This window comes from Sceloporus undulatus, chromosome 3 (genome assembly GCF_019175285.1).
Source record: "Sceloporus undulatus isolate JIND9_A2432 ecotype Alabama chromosome 3, SceUnd_v1.1, whole genome shotgun sequence".
NCBI lineage: Eukaryota > Metazoa > Chordata > Lepidosauria > Squamata > Phrynosomatidae > Sceloporus > Sceloporus undulatus.
Genome location: NC_056524.1, coordinates 20,529,810 through 20,556,884, shown reverse-complemented (window position 1 = coordinate 20,556,884; position 27,075 = coordinate 20,529,810). Strand labels below are relative to the sequence as shown.

The 27,075-nt window shown below is 40.8% G+C and overlaps 1 protein-coding gene across 5 annotated transcripts in view; it reads right to left on the bottom strand.

Annotated features, from left to right (window-relative positions):
- The window catches only part of CNTN5 (contactin 5), a 932,298-nt gene that overhangs the window by 307,892 nt on the left and 597,331 nt on the right, over positions 1 to 27,075 (bottom strand). For all 5 annotated transcript variants that reach the window (XM_042459705.1, XM_042459707.1, XM_042459709.1 and 2 more), the window contains 2 exons: positions 7,617 to 7,740; positions 2,855 to 3,030 (listed from right to left, as the gene is read on the bottom strand). In XM_042459705.1, the coding sequence (XP_042315639.1) occupies positions 2,855 to 3,030; positions 7,617 to 7,740 (300 nt within the window). The remainder of the gene's footprint in view (positions 1 to 2,854; positions 3,031 to 7,616; positions 7,741 to 27,075) is intronic.

Genomic DNA, 27,075 nt, shown 5'->3' with positions numbered 1-27,075 from the left:
GTTTTTTTGTGGGTTTTTTGGGCTATGTGGCCATGTTCTAGAAAAGTTTCTTCCTGACATTTCGCCAGCATCTGTGGCTGCTGTGCTGGTGTCTCATAAAACTACAAAATTCCAGGATTCTAGAGGATGGAGCCATGACAAGTAATGTGGTGTCAAAGTGCATTATTTCTTCAGTGTAGATGCACCCTCAGACTAAAAGTTGGTGCAGATTAATCATGCCCTTGATTTTGGAGCCACCAGCCTCCACTGGGTTAGAGACTGGCTTGGAATTAATTGTGGGATGTGATTTACTCTACTGACTGCAATCTTAATACTAAATAGCCTGGAAAGTACCCTGCTCTGTATTTAGACACACATAGTATCAGTTTGTTAGAGTAACTATGCTGAGACATTGAAACTTGCAATGGCACGGGAAAACTTGGGACCCCCTCCCCCTTCAAATTCATTTTTCATTTGATACAGATGGGAGAGAGTCTAAGCTTGTGATAGATTGCTAGAAGTTTTGAGGTTCTAAGCTCAGCAGGCTATGAGGGAAGTTGAAGATGTCACATTTCAGTTCAAATACCTTATCAGCATGGCAATAAGCTCAAATGGCACAGTGACAATTTTATACAGGGAATCGCTGCACATCATTACTGCATCTAGAGAGAACATTTGTTATTGCAAAGAGTTTTACAGATGTGACAGATGATGTTCCACATTACTTCTGTTTCCAAAAAAAAAAAAAAAAGCAAATGCTTGCATATGGATAAATTAATAGCAACATACTGGTTGAGAGAGGAAAGTAGAATGGCAAATGCATGTATGATAGGGAAGGAAAACTTGAGGGGGTTGAAATGACAAAAAGAACTTTTCAGGTGCTTGAAAGCTACAACATCCTCCTCAAGTCCCTTTATCATCCCCTGTCCAATTCTGAAAAAGACTTGAGGACTACCTCTGATCCCGTAACCCTCCCCAGTATACCATATCTTCCCCAGTATACCATCTCTACTAAGGACTGAAACAACATGCTGGCATCTGACTAGCATCTCCAATTGTTTTTTTCTTTTCTTTTCCCCTCTTTGGTTTGTAACATCTTGCCTGATGATGAAGCCCATGGAGATCTGAAAGCTTGCAAGAAATATATTGTTCATTTCAGTTGTCCAATAAAGGTATCACTGATGGATTTTTGTTTTCATTTATGTCCTGCCATCCTCCAATCTGCAAGGGCAGGCAGGTAGTCCATTGAAGAGGAGGATCATTGTGGGCTGTCTTCCAATAGCCATTACATGATGGTGATGTCTGAATCTTGTGAACCAGCAATCAGGATACAACTGGTGAGTCTGCCTGAATCTTGGCCAGCTTCTCTTCCCATTGCTATTGTGAGGAGTAAATAGATCCAAAAGAGGATTCTGGTAGGCTATAGCATCCTGATCCTTGTCCAGTTTCCTCCATCACCTTCCTTATATCATATTCTAGCCTCCCAATTTTTGCCTGACTCCCCCCCCCCCCCCCCCGATATCATATGGGATGGCTAAGAAGAGAGCCAAGAGAGGATCCTGGAAGGCTACATCTTCCCAATTCTCACCTGGTTTTCCCACCCTATTATTGTTGTTTGGGGGTAGGCATGGGAAGACCTTCCACCCACTGCTGAAGACTCGCCTCCATCTCTGAAACCTCTTTGGAAACTGCACTTTTTGAAAACATCTGTGAGAAAATTGCTTACATTATTTTTTCTCCTCTATATGGAGAAATAATTTGACATAACACACCTCCAGTCATTGGCAATGCTACACTGGGCCACTGTGATTTTTTGTTTGTTTGCGGGTGATACATTCCGATGGAAACTGATTGCTCTCTTAAATTATCAAGCAAGTCTCTTCTTTGTGTCCCATTACTACTATTGTCTTGGCGTAAGCAAGTGTCAGCACCAAAGCAATGAAGTCTCCACCCATAGACATCAGCCTGGTTCCTAGTTTGTGATGACCTTCTTAGCCCAAACTTTAATCTTAAAAACCCAGTGTTTATTCTCTGTGTTATAGTTTCATCATTCCACTGTTGTTACAGTACAAAATGATGTTCATTCCTATAGTTCTTTAATATATGAATTTCTCTACCACCAACATTAGCAAATCTAAAAGTATGAATGTGTGAGAAATCCAGTTATGGTTCAGGGTCTGGTGAGGCTGTTTTAGCCTACACTTTCTAGACTTTCTGAGGGATGACACAATTTGCACTTTGGAATATCCATGCCGATAGGCAGTTGTGGACATTTCAACACACTTAGAAAGGTGCACACATTTAAAATGCATGAAAAATCTATTTTAAACGATGGGAGAATGTACTCCAGCAATGTACACATATTAAAATGTATACAGCCTTGCTGGTGTTTGAAAAATATAAGCAAAGAAAGGGATGGATCTCCTCTAAAACAAAACAAAACAAAATACAGATGGTACCATGCACAGATATGAGAAAGGATCCATGTATATGGGTCATAAGGATAACAATGAGCCATAAAGATGAATATGAATCATGAAGATATCAACTCTCATTGAAGGCATGATATTTTTCACACCAGGGATAAGAATTACATTACATGTCCTAGCTGTGATATGAAGTATGGAGGCTGTTTCTAGCTTCTGTTGTGATAAAGAAAATGTGTAAAATGGGATCCCAAGTAACACCATCACATGTAGCAGAAGCTACAGATGGATAACAGCAGACAAAATGGACCAGCCCATCATAATTCAGACTCTTTCTCATCATTCAGAATACAGTGGAATAAGTTCATTAGCCAGATTCAGACAATAAAAAGGCAGAATCAATTAATCATTTCTAAGAGAATCACTTCTAATAAGTAAACGTTACTTACATGCAAACTGAAGTGCAGCTTCTCTACTCAAAATGCTGCCAAACATGTTAGTAGTAATGCACTGATATTGTCCAGCATCCTTTGTTTCACTGGGATTATTGATGATAATACTCCCTTCTATCACACTGTAGCGGTAATCACTTTCAGTATCTATCTCTGTTCCATTTCGGAGCCATCTTAGGAGAAAAACAAAGAAAGCGGATTAATAATTGTCCTTTTCAAGAAAATACCAAAGATGAAAACAAAGCACTGATACAACAGTAAGAATTTCATAATTCTGTGTGGGTGAAATATACAGATATGATGGGGACAATCTGCACATGTTGGGAAACTGTGCTGATGTAACTATGACCACAGAGCCAGGGTAGTAGCAGAAGCCTGATTTAAAAAGATTGTAGGTGGTGAGGGAAGGAGGAAAAAACCTTTGTTGGTTGGGCGGAAGAACAGATTTCCTGCTCTTTAATTTATTTCTCCAAGTAATGGTTTCAAGGATCCAGGTGCTGTTCTTGGAGGGAAGATATTCTGGAAAGGATGGTCTTCAAACTAGTTTGACCAATGGCAAAGATCCAGGTCATCATTCCTCAAAGATCTTGCCTCTAATGACCTCTACCCTCAAGAAATCAAACTTTGGAGAAATAGGCAACTCAGAGAACTAACAACCTTCTCTTTCCATCTCAGCCACTGTTGTTGTTGTTGTTCTTGTTGTCTGCTTTAAAGTAATTTCCAACTTATGGTCAACCTAAGGTGAACCTATCATGGGGTTTTCTGGGCAAGATTTGCTCAGATGGGGTTTGCCTTTGCCTTCCTCTGAGAATGAGAGAGTATGACTTGCCCAAGGTCACTCAGTGGGTTTCCATGGCTGATTTCCAGAGTCTTAGTCTAACACTAAAACCACAACACCAGTGTTGCCACCACCACTTCCTCCTATGAATACAGAGAAAGTGCAACTACATCTGTTGCCAGAAATTCCAATGCTATATTTTAATGTTAAAGACAATTGAAAGAAGGGGGGCTATTTGACTCAAGACTGTGGTGCTATGGGAGAAATGTTAACTCTTTCCTGTGCTCTGTTTCCCCCAGTAGAACATCCTCCCTTCTTTTCTCTCTCTGAGGCTGCTGCCACACTGAAGAATTTGATACCACTTTAACTGTCATGGCTCCATCCTATGGAATCCTGGGTTTTGTCTTTTGTGGTGGCACCAGAGCTCTCTGACAGAGAAGGCTAAATCACACACAAAACTACATATCCCATAATTCCATAGCATTGAACTATGGCAGTTAAAGCAGAGTCAAATCACTGTTGCATTTTGTACGAGCGGCAGTTTCTGAATCTTTCTTCAAGGACAGCCTTACATGAAGTGCACTGCGGTAGTCTAACCAGGAAGTTACCAGTGCATGAAGTATTGTGGCTAGGCTACCTCCGTCCAGGGAAGGTTGCAGCCAGTGCACCAATCCAAGCTGGTGCTAAGTGGTCCAAGCTTCAGAGCCTACAGTGATAGATCTTGGAATATTCCCAAGTAATGTGGTTGCTTCTTCAGGAGGAGTACAAAAAGGCTACTATTCAATTCCCAGACCCAAGTTCCACCAGTACACAAAGCCTCCATTATATTGGGATTCAGCTTCAATTTATTGGCCCTCATCCAGCCCAGCACATGTACAACCCCAGCTAACTGATGCACTTACTACTGCAATAGTGTGCCTCAGTTCAGCATCTGAAGAGACTGATTACATGTCCTTTCTATAGTACTTCCTCAATGGCTAGAGCCCATCTGAACATCCCTTTAAATGTGACCTTTTTCTAATGTCACGTAAGTGTCACATACACTTCCTATGGTGATGATTGATTGATATTGTTTATACACGTATTTCAACACTCTTTTGAAGGGATTCAGGCAGGATTCATACTGTTTTTTTTTTAATACGTCACAACAACCCAGTGATGTAGATTAGATTGATAAAAAGTGGATGGAACTCTATGTTCTCCCAGAAACCTCATGTTTAGAGATTTGCACCCAGGCTTTGCTGGTCCTTGTGGATCATCTTAGACATTGGGTGCATCTACCCTGTATAAATAATCCAATTTGACACTACTTCGCTCCATCCTATGGAATCCTGGGATTTATAGTTTTACAAAATCATTAGTCTTCTCTGACAAAGTGTGCTGGTACCTCACAAAGCTACAAATCCCAGAATTCTGTAAGATGGAGTCATGGTGTCCAACATGATGTCTTTAAAGTAGTGTCAAACTGCATTAGATCTACAATGTGGATGAAAACATTATGTTCCACTGGGTTTCTAGCCTGGAAACTTTAGCAATAATTCTAACAGATTTACATAAAATTATCAAAGCCAATTAATTTTCTGACATTAAAATGCTAAGAACAATTTTAAAAGTGTTTGTTACATTAATTGTTAATAAGAACTGTTTATAGTTACATCATTAAATTAAAAAAAAAAATTAAAATTACTAAAAGTGGCCAACCATTCCCAATTACCTCATCCAAAATAATGACTTAAAATAGCACGAAATGTTAATTATTACTTGAAAAATTAATGTTGGTATTTAATGATTAAAATCTTGAATTTTAAATTCATTGCTGAGATTTTTAACATGTTAAAACGTAATAACGTGCTTCCTTACCCTGGTTAAGTAATACATAGATCAATGCCTGTTTCTTCATCATAAACATGCTGGCAGAGGGGAAGAGATTATTGATGGTAAGATCCCTAGAGTTACATTGTCATTAGGATAAGTTTTAAATTAGTACTCAAGTGGATTTTCTCTTTTTGCACACATTAACTGCAATGGTTCCTGTTCCTATACAGAGTTCTTATTGAGGGCTGTCACAAAAGAGGAAATGCATCCCCCACCCTCCAAAAAAGGAGAGAAAAAAGAGGTGACAGTATTGTAACAAATGTGCAACTGCTAACATACACATATGCGGGAAAAATCTAAATCAAAATGCTGTGACATACATTCTGCATTGGAAGAAACAGACTTCTGAATTAGCTGAATAGATTTCCTTCTTCATCACAATGGTCATGTAATACTACTTGCCTGATGAGGAAGAGATGCTGCCCTGCAGGTGAGAATTAACCTTCTGACTTGTGGAAGTGGGCAGAAGGAACTAGTTGATCTTTCATGTCTTTTAATTTAAAAAAAGAATTCTGCAAAATTTTACATTTCCTCGCTTTCCACCTCCCTGAAATATTCTTTGATCCAATTATGCCCACTGTCATTATGAACTTTTGAAGGGCAGGGAGTATTCATGACAACATAATGTTAGGCCCAATGATCACAGATGCTATTTTATTTTAAAATTTGCTTGCATTTTCTCATATCATATTCTGATATTGTTCACAACCCTCCCAGAGATATCCTAAACCTTTCGAGATGATAGTTTTTTTGTGGGTTTTTCAGGCTATGTAGCCATATTTGAGAAGAGTTTCTTCCAGATGCTGGCAAAATGTCAGGAAGAAACTCTTCTCGAACATGGCCACATAGCCCGAAAAAACTACAAAAAAATATGGATGCTGGCCATGAAAGCCTTCAACTTCACTTTCGAAATGACCTTAATTAAGTCTGAATGGAGAACTATAGGAAATGAATGCCATCCTCTAGACTTTCTCCTCTAGGTGTGTGTGTGTGTTGTGTGCCTTTAAGTCATTTCCAACTTATGGCAACCCTAAGGTGAACTTAGCATGGGGTTTTCTTGGCAAGATTTGTTCAGAGGAGGTTTGCCATTGCCTTTGTCTGAGGCTGAGAGCATGTGACTTGCCCAAGGTCACCCAGTGGATTTCATAGCCAAGTGGGGAATCGAACCCTGGTCTCCAGACTGAGTCATAGTTCAACACTCAAACCATTACAGCTGTCTCTCTAATTATCTTACATTAATTATATATTATGGGCAGAACTGTCAGTGTACACATCCACCTCGACAGGCTCTGAACAGAGAAATTGTAAGGCAGTTTTGCTTCATTTTACACAGTTCTCAACATTTGGAATGTAATTCATCACTTATTTTCTTATCAGAGGAAGAGACAAGTAATTTTAGCATTTTTTTTCCATTCCAAGAAATATTTTTTTAAAAAAAATTACACAGTTTCAAAGCATATTCAAAATTTGGGACTTCTTTTGTACAACATTCGAAGTGGTTGTTTTGCCCCAAAATAGCATCACTTGTGCAGAAAACAGAATTTTCAGCACATAAATATTTTCTACACAAAGACTGCTGTTTCCTGCACCGAAAAAGCTGTTTTGAGTGCAAATCAACCACATGTTAATTTTGTGGGGAATGTCCCCAATTGCAGGTTTTTCTGCACAGAAAATGTCTTTTTTTGCACAGAAACTAATAATTCCATGCAGGAATATTATTTTCTTTACAAAAAAGCTGTTTCTTATGTAGAAAATGCTGTTTTCTGTGTAAAACTACCACATGTAAAACTACAATTTTATATATATATATATATTCCATTTTTCTTCCTATTCAGAATCCTGAAATTCCATTATCCATTTTTTAAAAATGCATGCAGAATATGCACATTAAAAAAACTCCCCCAAACTGACATGTTAAAGGAAAATGCTTTCCAAATATGCATTTATTGGCGAAATGTGAGTGTGTTAGAAGAAATACGCACAAAAGATTTTTCACATTTCCCCCTGAAAAATCACAAATAGATGCAGAAACAAGAAACAAGAAAATTAGGATTGAAAACAGGAGAAACTGCTCCCAGTTTTGTCAATTTTGAGAATATCACTTACTTGTAGGATGGAACAGGATTTCCACGTGCTTGACAACTGAGGGCCACTTTCTTTTCATCTGAATCCACTGGAAAAATCACATTGTCAGGCTCCTGTATAAACACTGGCCCATAATCAACACTCTCTGTGAAGGGAGAAGTGGATGCCATTAGAAGTCATACTGAAAGTTTTGTATAGGTTCAGAGTAATAAACTTTTGGAAGAGCACAATCAACTTGTTTTTGGGCTAGTTCATATATGCTTGTTCCTTATTTTATGGGACAGCAGCACTTGGTTACTGTAAAAGCCACACATCTGGATGGGCCTAGAAGTCATGCCTATCTTGGATTGCTATTTAGTCTGAGAAATCAATAAACTTGGCATCCTCCTTATCAACTTTTAGTAGTGTCTGGAAGTACAAACCAACCAACCAACCAAACAAACAAACAAACAGTAAATGATGATTTTGATAACAGTACAAACAGTACAATGACCATGGAAGATATACATAAATCCAACCTAGATAATGAAGAAACTAAAATAGTTAAAGACTTCCCATACTTGGATCAAACATTGAAGAGAACAGAGATTGGAGTCAAGCAATAAGAAAACTAGGAATGGGAAGGGAAACCCTGAAAGAATTAGACAAGACCCTAAAATGCAAATACAGTGGGCCCTTGGTATACGCGGGAGATCTGTTCCAGATCCGTATGCCAAATCCGCATATATCAAGTCTCATTTGTCCCCAATGGGGGCGCGCGTGCACACGCCCACCATTGGGGACAAAAATCCCTCTCCCTCCCCTCCCTCTTTCCCTCCCTCCCCCTCTCCCTTCCTGCTTACCTGCTCCAATGCCAGCCGCCGCGCCTCCCACATCCTCCCGCCGCTCCACGGTTTTAGGGCTGGGGGCAGCTTGGAGCCCAGAGGTCTCCAGGCGCCCCCAGCCCTTCTCCACGTGGCGGGGAGGAGGATGGGGCCAGGACTCTCCCCTTGCTGCCGCCGCGGTTTAAAGGCTGGGGACAGACTGGAGGCCCAGAGGCCTCCAGTCTGCCCCCAGCCCTTCTCCATGGCAGTGGGGAGGAGGGGGTGCCAGGCGCATCTCCTCGCCGATCCCGCCGTGTTCAAGGGCGGCTGCACGGCTCCGGCCCTTCTTCCGCAGGCGGCGAGGAGGACGGGCAGGCCGTCCTCTTGCCACTGCCGTGGAAGAAGGGCGGCTGCAGCTTGGAGGCCCAGAGCTTCAGGCTGCAGCTGGCCCTTCTTCCGGGGGAGAGGAGGGATGGGGTCAGGGCTCGTCGCCTCGCCACCAGACCGAGTTCAAGGGCCGCTGCAGCTTGGAGGCCCACAGGCCTCCAGGCTGCCCCCGGCCCTTTTCCCGCACGGCAGTGGCAGGAGGAGGACAGGCCAAGGCGCATCCTCCTTGCCTGCCGCGTGGAAGAAGGGCCGGCTGCAGCTTGGAGGCCCAGAGGCTTCCAGGCTGCAGATGGCCCTTTTCCATGGTGCGGCAAGGAGGACAAGCCTAGCTTCGGTCCCCTCCGCCGCCACGGATTCAAGGATGAGGCAGCTTGGAGGCCAAAGAGCCTCCAGCTGCCCCGGCCTTCTTCTGCGGCAGTGGGGAGGACGGGGCCTAGCTTCGTCCTCCTCCCTCCACGCTGTGATTCAAGGCCAGGGGCAGCTTGGAGGCCCAGAGGCCTCCAGGCTGCAGCCGGCCCTTGTACGGCAGGCGGCGGCAAGGAGGACGAGACCAAGCTTCGTCCTCCTCGCCAGCACCACCGAAAAGAGCCGGGTGCAGCCTGGAGGCTCTTGCCTCACGAGCGCACCTGGCCCTGACCCACATCGGCGGGGAGGAGGCGGGGCGAGGAGATGAGGGCGTAAGCGGGAGGGGAAGGGGAGGGAGGGGGAAGGTAGATAGGTAGGGAGGAGGGAGGGAAAGGAGGAGGGGAGGAGAGGGACTTTTGTCCCCAATGGCGGTGCGTGTGCATGTGCGCCGCCATTTGGGACAATTTCCCCGGGAGTTGCCATGCGCGTATGCTCAAATCCACGCATGGCAAATCTGTGTATAAGGAGGGCCGACTGTATATACAACTGAGCATTGAAGTTAGAACCTCCTGAACTGTTATATTTCCCACCACTATGGTTGGATGTGAGAGCTGGACAGTGAACAAAGATGACAGAAAGAAATAAACTCATCCCATATGTGGTGCTGGAGAAGAGTGCTAAGGACACTGTGGACACAGCCAGAAAGACAAACAAATGGATTCTGCAGTAGGTCAAGCCTGAACTCTCTCTGGAAGCCAAGATGACTAAACTGAGGCAGTTGTACTTTGGTCACATCATGAGAAGGCAGGACTCACTAGGAAAGATAATAATGCTAGGAACAGTAGAGGGCAACAGAAAGAGAGGAAGACTGCACACAAGATGGATAGACTCAATCAGAGAGGTCATGAATTTGCAGGATCTAAGCAGAGCAGTGAAAGATAAGGAGGCTTGGAGATGCCTCATCCACAAGATTGCCAGGAGATGGGACAGACTTGAGGACAGTTAATAGCAAACAACAATAAACTCCAGATTTGGGGGAAAAGACCTGAATGGGATGGGTGGGCCCACCTTCCTACTACTGTAACCAAGGATGTAGTTACAGGGTATGGCAAAATAAAGGATTGCCTGCCCAAATAAGAATTCTGTTCCCCATGAGGAAATGTTCCTTCAGCCCCATTCCAAAGATTGAGGTGTTAAAAATTATGAATACAAAAAAGGAGTATGGCCAGGGCCACTGAGAGTGGCTAGTGACCCCTTACTAATGCCTTGGAAAATGACAAATGACAGGAACTTTGATGGTATGGGGTTAAAACTAGCTTGAATCCTGTTATTACTTATATGTAGAGAAGGCTCACTGAATAAATTGTCAAATAGCAAGAAACACATAGAATCCCACTGATTCAGTGGATCTCCTCTAGTGCAGACTGAAAACAGAATTCAGACTATTATCACTTACAGAACAAAATGTTAAAGTGAAATCTGCAGGGACCATTCCAAAAGCTAACTGCCCTGTTCATCTTACCTTATTTCAAGCTCATTTCTTTTCAATAAGTATCGAAAAGCGTTTCATCAGCTTGCTGAATATATCAGTTTTTCACATCCTGAAAGTTCATGAGCAAGACTAAGTATATCCTGTCTCCAAAATTTGCTCATCTTGTCAAAATTTGTGCTTTGTTTGAGAAAAAAATACACACAAAAGACTATGTACATTTTAGACATAGTAATAGCTTCAAAAAGATATATTTGAATAATACACTACAGTCTGTGGCCGAGATCGTATATTGTATAGTGTAAAACTACAGTCTCATACTTACACAGTGGTTACACTACACCCTTCTTTTTGCTAAATACTGACATTAGGCAATCAACTCATTGTGTATCTGCCAGTGTGTCTGCCTGTTCCCCATTGTATAATGGGGAAGAGACAGTAGTTGTTTCTCCAGTACCAGTGAACCAAATGTACAGTCGCCTTCTGTATCCATGGATTTTTTTATCCATGGATTCAAGCATCCACAGAACATACATATATGCCTTAGGAGAAGCAGAAACTAACCCTAACAGTGTCTGATATGGGTCCTGTCCTTTGATGATGGTGCACAACAAAAAGAATATGGCGTGGTACAGAGCACAAAAAGAGGCGCCCAGGAGGCACCTCTCCTTGCTCTGCAGCAGTGCCGCAGCAACCAAATTGTGCAATGCTGCTGTGCAGCGCTGTTTGGACGCTGCGCTGCTGGGACCTCATAGCTGTGCGCACCGAGTAGATGGTGCTGCGCAGCTGCGACATCCTCATCATGTGCTAGGGTTGTGGAGCATGTGCACACGCCGCCCTGAGGCAAACCTAGCACATCACCATGATGCCACAAAGGGCCCGTCTGTCCAGGGCCTATGACACTTAACTTACAAAAAATTAGAAAATAAGCAGTCAGGAAATGTGTATGAGTGTGTGTAACAAATATTAAAATATATAAATCTATTGAATAATTGAATGTTCAAATTAAAAAATACACAATGAAACACACACATAGAAGAACATGTGAAGGTCCCTAAGGTATAAATCAACAGTTGAAGCAAAAGAAATGACCAAAGATCTTGGTAGGTCTCTATTCAAGGAGAGACCATACACATTTTACCAGCAGTCTTTTCGGTGACAAAGGAAATTCTTACATTTTTCAGTTAAAGAACCGAACTCCAGACAAAGGCTAACACATAAGTGTAGATTTGTAGTGAATTAAAATGTGTCTTCTCCTTCACTGCCCACAAATTCTGTAAGAATTAATGCTGAGGAAAGAATTGAAAAATATGAGAATGTTATTGGCTACTGAGGAAGAGTGTTGCTCACTCTGTGTCTGGCTTTTACTTGAATAAGAAATGGCAAGACATTTGGCCATCTATTTTCCTTTATGTGAGACCCAGCATGGTATAGTGCTTCAGTGTTGGAATAAGACTCTGCAAACCAGGTTTCAAATCTCCACTTGACCATGAAAGCCCACTAGGTAACCTTTGGCAAGTCACATTCTCTCAGCCTCAGAGGAAAGCCAAGGCAAACCCCTCTGAACAAATCTTGCCAAGAAAACCCCATGATAGGTTTGCCTTAGGGCTGCCAAAAGTCAGAAATGACTTGAGGGCACACATAGAGTTATGCTTTATGGATTTTCATCCATACTGCTGTTTAAAAGTTTAGACTGTGTTTTTAAAAACTTGGGTAATCAATTATTTAATAGATTTATTATTTTTAAATACTTATTACACACCACACACACACACACACACACACACACACACACACACAATATCTTGGTGGAGCCCATTTTTCTTCTTGTGTGCCTTCAAGTTGCTTCCGACTTACAATGAGCCTATCATGCCTTAGAAGGTTTCTTCAGATGGAGTTTGCCATTACCATCCTCTGAAGCTGAGAGAGTGTTACTTGCCCAAGGTCACCCAGTGGGTTTACATGGCCCAGCCAGGATTTGAATCCTGGTCACCAGAGTCCTAGTTTTGACAGAGAATATATTAGAGGTTGGCACCATTGGGTAATTGATAAGGCCCAGGGTTTCTCATACTACAGGGAGTATTGCAGCTGTCTTTCCTTCTGTGGCTGTCACTTGTTCATCTAGCCTAACCATACAGAGCAAGAATGGGGAACAGGAAATCAGTACAGTCCTTGTCTGTGGCAGAACTGACAAGGTGTGTATCTATATATTGCCATTTTTACTTTCTCACAACATGAATTTCCATGCTGGACAAAGCTTTACCATTTGAATTTCTGCTTCTTACAACCTTTCTGAGAAACATATGGGAAGAGAGAGGAATGGTAAATGTAACTTCCTTGGAAGAAGATAAAGTTTTTAAAGCACTTTGCATAATCGCTGCTCCATATAAATGATAGAATAATTTGCCTCGTATCTTTTGGTTTCTAATTCCCGTGACACGAATGCTCTTAAACAAGCCGACGATTTTCATCTGCTAATTTGGAAGATTTTCACATGCACAAAAATACCCTTGTGCATAAGTTTGCATGATTGGGCTCTTCTGCTTCTCAGCAGACATAATGATTCAGATCAATCCTTGTCAATTTGGGTCCTCATAGGAGCATGAAGAGGTTGCTAGCAAATTACAGATATGAATATCAGCAATCTATCTACAGGAGACTCACAGGAAGACATCTGCAGATATTTATTTTTCATTACATTTCTACTCCACCCATCGTCAAAAGATAAGGGTGGCTTTACAACAGATGAAAACAGCACTGCCAGCAGAATAAATAGTAATTCCAAAAAGTCATCCATATGAAAGATGCCACACCATGTCTTTAAAAGGATGAGGTTTCCACTGGCAGGCTGCTCAGAAATATATCCCATCATTTTTATTGGGGCTTGCTCCTTAATAAGCAACCCTAGGAATTCAGCCTCAACATTATTATTAGAACCATACATCATGTTACTGACAGTGTAGAATCAAGTTCTCCATATTTACTGTGAGAATAATTGCAACTGCAAGCCCATGTTTGCTTACACAGATGTAAGCAATTGAACACAATGAGATTTACTCCCTGATAAGCACACAGTAAAATTCAGCCTAAGTGATGACAGCAGTTATATTTTCTCACCCCAAAAAATTATTATAGACATAATCCCAAAAGTCTCTTGTAGGTTTCCAGAAAAGCATAAATTTGGTGTACTAGGAACAGTTACATAAACAGACATATTAGAGCACCCTTAAACTAGTTCATTGGATTTTGAGAAGGTAAAATATTTTTATAGCAAACACTAAGTATGTTCATTCTGAAGTTTTAAAAAAAATCAAATGTGAGTTCAATGTGATTTACTAGTATCAACTAAGTATGAGTGATTTTGAACAAAGCTCAAAACTTTGTAGTGCTATAAAGGAAGAAGGGATTGTAACACATACTTTCTGTCTGTATGGACCAAATAATATGTCCTCCTCTCATCTTTTTGTTATGCAGTCCAGATGAAACATAGCCCAAACCCTTGTTCTGTTGAGATGATAGCTGGCTTGCTCAGCACCAAACCTTGGTATTTGTTAGTGTTAACTGTCCTCAAGTTGACTTTGAGTCATGGTGACCCTGTCGATGAATATCTCCAAGATTCTTTGTGCTCAACTGCCTTACTCAGATGCTGTAGGCTCAGGCCCATAGCCTCCCTGATCAAGGCTAACCATCTGGCTTGTTGCCTTCCTCTCTTTCTACTACTTTTCCCAGCATTATTGCCTTTTCAGAGGGAGTAATGTCATGTGGCCTAGTAGAATGTGTATGTGAACAGCCACTGCCCATTGGTGCCCACAGGGAGGAGGGGAGGAGGAGGAGGCAGCCCCATCCCCATCCCCATCCCTGTGCGGTGGAGGCACCTGCAGCTGTGGTGGCAGCTGCCACGTGGAGGAGGAGGAGGCAGCAGGCCAAAGGAGGCCTGGATGCGTAGAGGAGGAGGAGGAGGGGCAAATCCCAACCTGGTGACCCACAAGAAAGGATTGAGTGACCCCCAAAGAGGTTGCGACCCCCAGGTTGGGAGCCCCTGCCCTATAAGGAAGACCCAGTGATAGTTTCTTCAGTCCCAATGAATAAAGAAGTGCATTGAAGTTAATGACAAATAGTTACACACCATCTAGGAATGAACAGCCATGTGGCTGGAAATCCAGTGGTTAGTCCCAATTAAACCAATTGTTGACTAATGAGCAAACCCACAGGTAAATGCAACCCATTTCATGACTCTACTGATATTTAGGTCCATGCAACATTTTTACATTTTTGGCATTCCACTGACAAGGATGTAGGAACAGTAGGAGTGGAAATCATGTAGACATGCAGATGCTGTTAAACTGCAACTCCCAGCCTTGATTAAGTTTGGCTATGCTGGTTGGGACCAATGAGACTTGCAGTCTAACAATGTCTGGAGTGCATTATATGTATCAAAGCTGTATCCCATTAAGGTGGGAGAGAAAAATTCTTTCAGAGATGTATACTAGCTATATCGCTATTATCAATTTGGTTCGTTGTTACATTTTGAACTAACTACTTGAAAAATTTGATTATGTGATTCCTTTAACATTATTACTGATTATCTTAGTAGCAACTACCCAAATATTTTTTTCAGCAAGAGGACAGAGCAAATGAGAAGGAGATGCTTCAGTGTATGTATTATCATATTTTGACACTTTTTTATCCAAAGGCCACCAAAAGTAGAAGTATGTGAGAAATTCACCATGTTCTTATTTGAATATAAAATAACAAGTTCATAGTTCCTGAACTTTCACACAAATCAGTTATATGCAGACAATCATTTATATGCTAAATTTGGAGCTGTAGCAGATAATTTTTTAAGCAGTGCACCAAAAATGGGCAGTTTATGAAAACATGTGCAGAAAAAACAGGGGAATTACTTGCATTAGCAATTATGAAAAGTGCCTACAGAAATGTGTATTTACAAGAAATGTACAATAAATTCTTGGCAAATTTTTATATAAAGATAGTAAGAAGATTAATCTGGTGTAGAAGTCTACAGAATGAATTGTGGGAATTTTTAAAAAGAAAATCCTGAGGAAGTACAGTCAGTGCTTCTTATACACTGATTTTTTATACATGGATTCAAGCATCCATGGTTTGAAAATGTTCAAAAAAAGTATAAATTTCTAATAAAAACTTTGATTTTCCATTTTTTATAAGGGACACCATTTTGCTATGTCATTATATTTAATGGGACTTGCGCATCCACAGATTTTGTTATACATGGGGGATCTTGGACCCAAACCCCAGCGTATAACAAGGGTCCACTGTAATACTAAAGCAGTACAGGTTACATCTCCCTAATCCAGAATTCCCAAATCCAAAATATACCAAAAAATTGTCTACATGGGTGGCTGAGATAGTAACACCTTTGCTTTCTGATGGATCAATGTACACAAACTTGGTTTCATGCAGAAAATTGTAAAAAAAATAATGTGTATAAAATTACTTTCAGGCTATGTGCATATGGTTTATTTTTGACTCCCATCTCCAAGGTATCTTATGTATATGCAAATATTCCAAAATACTCTTCATCCAACAAAAAGCCCTCTGAAATAAAGAGGAAAAAAAATCTGGTCTCAAGCATTTCATATAAAGGTGACTCAACCTGTATTTCACTGTTAAAAATGCAATCAAAACAAAAGCCAGGATCTACAACCAACTTTTTTTTAAAATCCATTTTCAGCACTATCTAGTTTGCAAATGCCCCACAGTACCAGCCCATCAAATGTATGGTCCGTCAGAATCCAAATCTCTCATCACTCCAAGTCCATCAGGTGTGAATCATATTGTATTTCCTAACCTTACTATTAATATCAGTGCAAGAAAATAAAAGTGGGAAGAGAAATTAATAGGTTATGAAGAGTCATGACAAGGAAGTTGATACATAATAAATCAAAAGACTTCCCTTAACAAAGACAGATCTGTTGAGAAATAAATGTAGACAGGCATATGCCATCACTTACTACTGTAATTTCCCATGGGCAACATGTTCCCCACATTTTTCATCAAGACTCCTAGAAACACCTGTCAGTCTTCAAACTCCCCCAGTTTTGAAATTTAGCAACATTGGCGCCTGCTAGCATTCTATGTACAAATCAAACCCAGTCCAACCTGCGTGTATTTCAGCAGGTCAGGTGCAGTTATCCACACTGTCTTTCACAGAGTGCTCTTCCTGGATTTTATTTTTTTACATGTATGGATTTAGAATGGAAAGTAAAATACAAAATCATTTTTTCTACAAGGCACAATAATAATTGCTTAAAGCTATATCTACTTATGTGTCTTTTAATAAACAAAAACATGCCTCTTCTCTTCTAAATTTTTATCTATTTCATGATCACTCTCTTCCACATGCAGTTGTATCATTTTGGCTATTGTTTAATGAATGTATTAATTTATAGTTGTTTAAATGGAGGTATGCAAATGCAACCTTTTTCATGTAGATGTGAATGATCAGATGATACATAACAATTTGATAGTGTCTTCCATGCACCATATTCACTTCATGCACATTTCCCATTGATGGGATCATAAGAAAGAATGCTAGCAAATGCACAATTAGTTGCATAGTTACTATTCAGCAGAAAGGTGGAATAGTGCAGCCGCCACTTAATTACAACTGGCATTCTCTTAGTGACATAGACAAGTGTAAGTTGGATGTCTTCATAAAAACAATGCAAGTAAAATAGACCTATAATTATGGAGCCATCACTGAGAAGACCATTTATTTATACCTGTCTGCTTAAATAGACTTTCTGACATTCCCATGAGCAGAACGTTAATGGATTTAAAGGATAAGTTGGATAGGAAATACTTTTCCATCCTCTAACCCCTGCAGGCTACACCCTCTCCGTTGACATTGCTCCCGAAAATGTCTATCCTTACTTGAGTCCCTCCCAAAATGGTGACCAGAAATGACATCACAGCACTCCTGTTGCCACTTTGAGAAGAACGCTGAAACAAATAGAGATATTTGGAGGCATTAGGGGTGCTGGACCTTTTGGTGTGGACCTTTTTTTGTGTTTTGCACATTCTTGAAGGCTTGCACATGATTTTCAGTTAAAAAAATAGCAAAAATAAAAACAATTGGGAATGTTGTTAGTCTTTGGGAAAACTGATGGATTGTTTCAGGGGATTCAAAGTGGAATCCAGGGGCCACATGTGGCCTGTGAGCTGCATTTTGCTGACCCCTGCTGCCTTAAAAACAATGATCAGTATTCTGAATTGGTCCAAGAGAAGAAATCTGCACTGAATCTGTATTGTACCTTATGAAAAGAAGGAACACAAAATATAAATAGCTGGGATCTACAGCCCCCTGTATCTCTAATTGTGAAATAAGTAAAATAGGAATAGTGGCAGGACTTTGGGAATTGACTATTTGGGGAGAAATGGATTTTAAGAATTATGCTGCATTGTTTTTACATCTTGCTTTTTAGTAGATATATTTTAAAGTTGTTTTTAATTCTATTGATAGTTTCATTATACTTTAACTTTCTGTATTTTTAAAGCCACCTTGATTGCCAGAGCTGTGGAAAAGAGTAGGGTATCAATAAATAAAATAATAAAAGACAACATTCTGTATTAGTTATGTATAATCAACTAAATAATATCTACTGCCCCAACCATCCCAAACCAAACAGAAACATCATTCAACTATGCTACTATGACCAACGGAAAGGACCTCCTTCCTCCCATGCAGCTGATGCGCACTAAAGAAGGTCAGGAGAGGAATTACTATCATGGCAATAGTGTCAGAATCATGGGCAGGTTCTAGACCGCCGCTTTGAGGCGGTCTGCCGCCGCCGCCGCTTGCTCCGCGCGGGAGCCTCAGCAGCCATACCGCGCGGCTCCCGCGCGGAGCAAAAAAGAAGCTCCAAAATGGAGCTTCTTTCAGCGGCGCACTGATGGTGTCGCGAAGCGCCAAGGGCGCATTTGTGACATCATTAGGGCCGCGCGACGTTCAGACGCTCAGCGTCCGATACGTCAATATGGCACCGGCCATGTAGAAGGGCCGGCGCCATATTGTATGGACACAGTCCGTACTAGACTCAGGGGTGTCTAGAAGAGACGCCCCTTTTTAAAAATGGGACGTCCTCCGGACGTTCCAGCTGCCAGTTTGTAACCGGCCCTAGAATCATGGAGTTGGAAGAGACTACAAGGGCCATCCAGTCCAACTTCCTGCCATGCAGGGACACAGAATCCAGTCTCTGCTTAAAAACCTCCAAAGGAATGTGTTGTATTGTCAAACAGCTCTAGGAAGTTCTTTGTAATGTTCATCTGAAATTGCTTTTCCTGTAATTTGAATCCATTGCTCTGGCTCCTATTCTCTGGAGCAGCAGAAAACAAGCTTGCTCCATCCTCAACATGACAGCCCTTCAAATATTTAAAAAGGGCTATCATATCACTCTTAACCTTCCCTTTTCCAGGCTAAACATACCCAGCTCCTTAAGTCTCTCCTCATAAGGCATGGTTTCCAAACTCTTCACCATTTTGGTCACCCTCCTCTGGCCATTAATAAAATACTATAATAATCTGACACTGATGGAGTTGAAAACAAGTTTCTGATTTAAAGAAGTGCATGTTCTTTTGATTTACTTAAGAAGAAAACTTTGCTAATATGACTCAAACAAATCATATATTATCTGTTATTCAACACAATGTTTTCATTTTGCTATCCGTACTTTGCATGCTTGCTTTCAGTTTACAGTTTGCTTTGTATGTGCTTCATGTGAAGACTCTTCGGGGGTCTTTCAATTAACCTTCATTATTGTGGAAAGAGATGGTCTGATCTCTTAATCAGTTTTGAAATTCTCAGGATAATGCATATAGACAGCAATTTCAATCATATTAAGTTTGGTGTTTTAACATCTTTCTGAATGAAATATCTAAGATATATATATATATATTTAAAAATACTATGGGATGCAAACAGTGTTATATAAGAGAACAAAAAAGAACAAAATCTTCCACCAAATGTTCTCTAGGAATGTTCTTTCATGCCAGTGCATTAGGAAAGATAGCTTCCAGTCTTTTACTCCAAGTATCAAGTCAAAATCTCAAGTGTCTACTTTCATGTCTTAAGTCAAGTCTTAAATCCTTGGAAGATACTTTCAAGTCAAGTCTCAACTCAAGTCACAAGTAAGGGAGCCTATTTTAACCGATTTGTAGTTTTGTGAGATATTTGTCTTCTCTGTCAGAGGGCTCTGGAGCTACAACAAATTGCAAATCCCATGATTCTATATCATGGAGTCATAAGAATTAAGTGGTGTCAGACTTCATTAATGCTGCTGTGTGGCAGCAGCTTGAGAGAGGCTGGCCCAAGAATACTTAGCCCTGATATTTCTTGGCTTCATGTTGACATGAATGAATTAATCTGCCCCACATGTGTTCCTGTATGTTGGCATCCACTCTGTTATCCACAGTGTGGCTTTTTGATGGAAAATATACAAATACCTATTTTTGTACCGAAGATAAGCTAACCTGAAGCCACTTAAACACATTTTACATAGGCAAAAATGTGCCTTTTCTTCCTCCTCTTTCGTTATCATCCATCCCTCACTTTCAAAATTAACACAATATTTTCCCTTTGTTTATTCATAAATATTTCCACAAATTTCAAAGGCAAAGGATCCTTCCTACCCAGCCACAGATTCTATTTTGACAAAGCAGTCATGTATCACACCCATCACCACAACACAATCTGGAACAGAGAAAATCTGACGGATTTCACTAACAGCCCAACTTCTTCTACAGAACTCATTATCATGAGGGCTGATGGAAGAATATATGTTCATTGTATGATATCTTATATCTGTGATCAAAGATCTGAATCAGAGGTGCAAATCTTTGTTAATTCCATTATTGCAGGCAAGAATGACTTAGAGGCCATACAGATGGCCAGGAAAGAGTGGCAGGACGCCACCCATTTCTGCCCTGGATCAGTGCTGCAGCAAATGCATGCCGCAGCATCGTTTTGGCCTCCACAGAGCAAAAAAAGGAGCCAGTTTTTCCAGTTCCTTTTGTGTGCCCACAAAGGGATGTCATAGCTGCTGCCACACGGACTGATAATGACCCTTTGGCTCAGCGCCATCATGGCATGCACCATCTGAACAGACACACGCCAAGATGGTGCTCGGGCAGTACAGTGAAGGCTTTGAGTGTGGGGACACTCGGCCCTCACCCTGCTCGCAGGATGGCACTTTTTGCCAATCTGTACTAGGCCTAAGTTTGCCATTTTTCTCCTTGCTGAAAGAAAGTTATGGGAAACTGCAGTTTTTGAAGACTATTTGCTGTTGAGGACTTATTCTGCACAAAAATAAAGCAGATGGTGAGGGTTTCTGCACACAATGCTGTTTCATGTGCAAGGAATGCTATTTTATGTGCAGGGAATGCATCTTCTACACAGAAATTTTATTTTCATCAAGAAGAATATTTAAAAAGTGCTTTTTCCCCATACAGAATAAGTCCTGAATTGTAATGATTTTTGCCTGTCTAGGGTATAATATACACTACAGAATTAATGCAGTTTGTCATTACTTTAACTTCCATGGCACAATGCTATGGAATCCTGGGATGTGTAGTCTTGTGAGCTATTTTGTCACAGAGCTCTGGTGCCACAACAAACTACAAATTTCAGAATTCCATAGCATTGAGCCATGGCAATTAAAACAGTGCCAAACAGCATTATTTCTGCAGAGCAGATTAGATTTAGGATTGTCCTTGTCCCAATCATTCTTTGAATATTTTCCATTATTCTTTCCACACCTAAATTGTTCACATTCTAGAAAGCAAATCTTTGCTGATCTCATTGTCAAATGAGAACAATTTTTTTAAAAAAATCTCCCTGCTGGATAAAATTACAAGAGTATTTGCACATTTTAAAATGAATTTGAGTTCCAGTGATGAGGAAAAGGTGAGGTATAAATAATTTTTGCACAAAATTTGTGTGTAGATTTTCAAAGGCAATTTTTCAACAAAATATGTAAAGATATCCCTCTCCAACAAAGAAACAAACAAACAAGCAAAAAAAACCCCAGTTTTTTGTACAAAGTATATATATATATATATATTGGTATGAAATCGTTCTGGCACAAATCCGACCTATTTTGTACATAAGAACAAAGTAATTTGAAGAGGGGGGAAAAAGAAGATGTTAGCCCTAGATTAATGCATCTTGCACAAAACCCTAACAGATTTAGCCACTGTTGCTGGGGGAGATACTGGTCTTTTAAGTCTCTCACAGGAACAGAAACATGACACTTTTTTTCAATGGGCTGACATGGCCGATATCTTTTGCAATGGGCTGACATGTCAAGATGAGGGAAAACAAACTCAAGCTGAATCCAGCAAAAACAGAGCTACTTGTGATAGGTACCCCAAGTCCAGACAGGGAAATTTGCCATCCTATCCTTGATGGGATTAAGCTTCCCCTAAAGGATAAAGTTCGCAGTTTGGGAGTACTCCTGGGCTCATTTCTACAATTGTCATCTCATGTAGATGCGATGGCCAGGAGTGCTTGGTGTCAGCTTTGGTTGATACGCCAACTGCGTCCCTGTCTGGACAGAAAGGACCTTGAAACTATAGTACATGCACTGGTAACCTCTCACTTGGATTTCTGTAGCACACTCTACATGGGGCTTCCTTTGAACCAGGTTCGGAAGCTACAACTAGTTCAGAATGCTGCAGCCAGATTAATTACAGGTACCCTGAGATCGGACCATATAACACCTATACTAAAATCTCTTCACTGGCTGCCAATTAGCTTCCGGGTGCAATACAAAGTGTTGGTCATTACCTATATAGCCCTATATGGCTTGGGCCCGAGTTACTTGAGGGAGCACCTCTCCCTACATAATCTGCTCCGCACCCTCAGAACAACGGGGAAATTTTTACTTGACTGCCCCAGGGTAAAATTAGCAGCAACTCACTGGAGGGCTTATACGACAACAGCCCCTACCCTCTGGAACTCTCTCCTAGAAAAGATCCGACTCTGTCCCACATTAGTAGCCTTTAAGAAGGCATTAAAAACTCACCTTTTTTTAGTAGCATACCCTCCCGATTCTGTTTAGATTAGGAACGTCCTCCCCATAACTGTTGGTTTTAATAGTTTGGATATGGCTCAGATTTTTATGAAATTGTATAAAACTGTGAATTGTAACTAGTGAGGTATTTTATTGTTCTGTACTGTGACATGGGTCACATACCCGCTACACTGTAACCCGCTTTGATCTATAGGAAAGGCAGTATATAAATAAAGTTTTTTTATTATTATTTATTTATTAAGATAGCTGTTCTCATCAAGGATAGAAAAAAATTGTGACTGTTCTGTACTTTCCTCCCTAATAGAACTTTCATATCACTTTTCAGCACCCCAAACACTTTTCCAGGTGTTTGAAGGCTCTTGTGCCAAACATCCTCAATGGAGTTCCTTCCTTGGTGAGTCTGTTTTGACCACCATTTGTCAGAACTGGCTATTACTCCTTTTCCTCTTTCTCATTTACTGCTGCCACTTGCTTGCCGTGACAGGCAGTCAGACAATGAGCAAACAGGGATTAACACCAAATGCTCCTTATTTTCATCACCATTGTTTCACTGCCCAAGAAAGGGGTGGGTGGATGAGCCAGTGATGAAGATGACTAGTAAGTCCAACTAGCCTTAATCAATGGACCTCTGCTGAGATGTGACTCCTTAGAATAACAGAATCATAGAGTTGGAAGGGACCATAATGGCCATCCAGTCTAACCTCCTGACATGCAGGAAAACACAAGCAAAGCATGCCCAACACATGTTCATCCAGCCTATGTTTAAAATCCCAATGAAGAAGCCTCCACCACACTTCAGGGCAGCGTGTTCCACTGTTGAACAGTTCTTTCTTTATGGCAGTTCTTCCTAATGTTTAGTTGGAATTCCTTTTTCTGCAATTTGAATCTATTGATTCATATTTTAGTCTCTAGAGCAGCAGAAAATAAGCTAGCTGCATCTGCTATATGATACCTCTTCAGATATTTAAAGATGACTATCAGAGAGCCAGCATAATGTAGTGGTTTCAGTGTTGAACTAGGACACTTGAAACTAGGTTAAAACCCCTACCTGGCCATGGAAACCCACTGGGAGATCTGAGGCAAATCACACTCTCTCTGCCTTAGAGGAGGACAAGGGCAAACCTGCTCTCACCATATTTTGCCAAGAAAATCCCATGATTGCCATAAGTCAGAAATGACTTGAATGTACATAACATGCCACCTCTCAGTTTTCTCTTCTCCAGGCTTAACATCCCCAGCTCCCTAAGTCGTTTTTCATAAGTCTTGGTTTCCAGATCTTTAATCATCTTTGTCATTTTACTCTGGATATGTCCCACTTTCACTATGGTATCCAGAAATGGATACAATATTCCAGGTGACGTCTGAACGAGTCTTACATGTAACTGGTGCTATCTCGTCCAGGAAGTAATTTGTTTTGGTACATAGGTTTTTTATGTTTGTTTATATAGTCATGGTTGTGAGGCTATTTTGATGGCAAGAGGAAACTGAATATTTATAACAGTTGACTGACCTGAGTGTTGTGTTTGGATAGGACCTAGATATTTTAAAGAAATAAGTAAGACAGTGTGAGCTGGACTAAGTTCTTAAGCATCTTCAAACCAAAGAGCTCATTTATCCCTTTAGATAATATATGAAGCAGATAGATCAGGAGATGAGGAGGTTCTCATAAAAAAATATGGCTCCTGTTATTAAAGTGGCACAACAGTTTGTATTTTAAACAAGCAAGTTGCACATTATGATTGTGATTTCAATGACGTTCATAAGTACTTGGTTCAGAATACAGATTCAACTAGTTAGTAATGTTCATATGTTTTATGATCCACATTTATTTCCCTGTGACATTCTTTTACAGCTTGGAATGTAAATTCAGTACTTTCAGATTCACCTACATATGACGTGTGCAATATCTCAGCTGTTTGCAACATCCTCCTAGAGAGAGGATTAATCCAAGATACTGTTATCTAGTCTCTGTATCACAAAAAATCCAGAATCAGTGTATCACTGATCTGAATTACTGTATCACCCTTGATGAACCTGTAATTTATAGTTGAGATCTTATGGGGAGGACCTTCACTCTGTCCCACCATCCTCAGGCAAAGGTCTTCCCCATAAGATTTCAGGCTGGCTGCTCAGAGGGAAAGGATTCTATATGTGCTTCATATTTCTTCTTTTTCATTTTTAACTGCATTTAATTTTATTGATAGTTTAATTATAGTTTTAAATTTTGTACAGTGTACGTTTTTATAGCTACATTTGTTCTAAATATGGCCTTTGTCTGCACAGACCAAAAGCCACCCCCTCCCCATTCTAGCATCATCCTGGTCAGGTGACACACATCCCGAACCCAAGTTTTTGTGTGAGTAGTCTGGACAATGTCTGGCACTTTAAACACCAGAACCCCTGGGCATCAACAGGGGAAGTGTGACCTTGCTGGGGCTCTTGGACATCTCAGTGGCCTTCGATACCATTGACCATGGTATCCTTCTGTAATACCTGAGGGAGTTGGTATTGGGGGCACTGCACTCCAGTGGCTCTATTCCTACCTCTCAGGCAGATTTCAGATGGTGATGCTGGGGGACAGCTGCTCTTCCAAGAGAGAGCTGACTTCTGGAATCCCTCAGGGTGCCATTCTGTCCCCCATGCTTTTCAATATTTACATGAAGCCGCTGGGAGAGATCATCTGGAGATATGGGGCACCATATTATCAGTTATCAGTACGCTGATGACATCCAAATATGTTTCTCTACACCAAATATGTGTCACTTCTACAGTGACTAAGGATGGCATCTGTCCTCTGAATGCCTGCCTTGAGTTGGTAATGGGCTGGATGAGGGAAAACAAACTCAAGTTGAATCCAGAGAAAACAGAGGTACTTGAGATAGGAACCTCAGGTCTGGGGAAGGAAATTTGTCAACCAGTCCTGGACAAGGTCACACTTCCCCTGAAGGACGAAGTTTGCAGTTTGGAAGTATTCCTGGATCTGTCTCTACAGTTGTCATCTCAAGTAGATGTGACGGCCAGAAGTGCTTGGTACCAACTTCGGTTGATATGCCAACTGCGTCCCTACCTGGACTGAAAGGACCTTGAAGCAGTGGTACACGCTCTGGTAATCTCTCGTCTTGATTTCTGTAATGCGCTCTACATGGGCCTACCCTTGTACCAAGTTGGGAAGCTTCAATCAGTACAAAATATGGCAGCCAAATTGGTCACCGGCTCCTCAAGGTTTGACCATATAACATCAATTTTAAAGATCTTCATGACTGCCAATTCACTTCCGGGTGCAATACAAGGTATTGGTTATTACCTTTAAAGCCCTACATGGCATGGGCCCAAGTTACTTACGGGAACGCGTCTCCCTACATAATCCGCCCCACACTCTCAGAACATCAGGGAAGAATTTGCTGGAACTAAAAACAACTAGACTAGTCTCAACTTCCCAAAGCCGCTCTATGATTATGGAATAGTCTCCCAGAAGAGATCCGTCTTACTACCTCCTTGGAGACCTTTAAGAGAGCAGTTAAGGCGGATCTCTTCCAGTGAGCATACCCATCCGATTTTATATAAGACATACAGATCCACCTCCTTGATAAGGAATGAAATATCTTTATCCCATTGTCGCTTTTTGATACCTTGTTTTTTATTGACAAGTCCTTATGTATTTTATTGTTATGTTTGTATTTGTATTTTTATATTAGGTTGTAATCCCACCTTGATCCACCCAGGAGAGGCAGGAAAATATAAATAAATTATTATTATTATTATTATTATTATTATTATTATTATTATTATTATTACAGTCTTAATCATAACCGGTCATTTTAAGGTTTTAGAACTAGTTTTTTGTGGGTTTTTCAGGCTATGTGACCATGTTCTAGAAGAGTTTATTCCTGACATTTCACCAGCACCTGTGGCTGGCTTCTGCAGAGAATGCTGGCATGGAAGAGAGTGGGGTCTATATATGTCTGTCACCCTGGGTTGGGAGGGGTGATTTCCATGTTAATCTGTGTATTGTTTTGTTGTTGAATGGCAAGATCTCAAGGTGAAAGGATATGCAAAGAGCATTGGTGTTTGTTTAATTAGTTTTCCTTGTCTGCTGGGAAACCCCTAACCCTGGGTGGTTTTCATTTGCATTTTGCTGGGTCTTAATTTTAGTGTTTTTCAGGACTGGTAGCCTAACTTTGTTTACTTTAAGGGCTTCTTCTTTCCTGTTGAATTTGTCCAGGTGTTTATTGAAATCCAGCTTTTATGGATTTCAGTGGCTTCCTTGTGCGTTCTGACCTGATAGTTGTTGGCGTGGTCCAAATTTCAGTGTGTGTTGCAAGAGCTTGTAGGCCATAATGATTTAAATAACATATTCTGCTATTGCTCGATTTTTCTGGCTGACC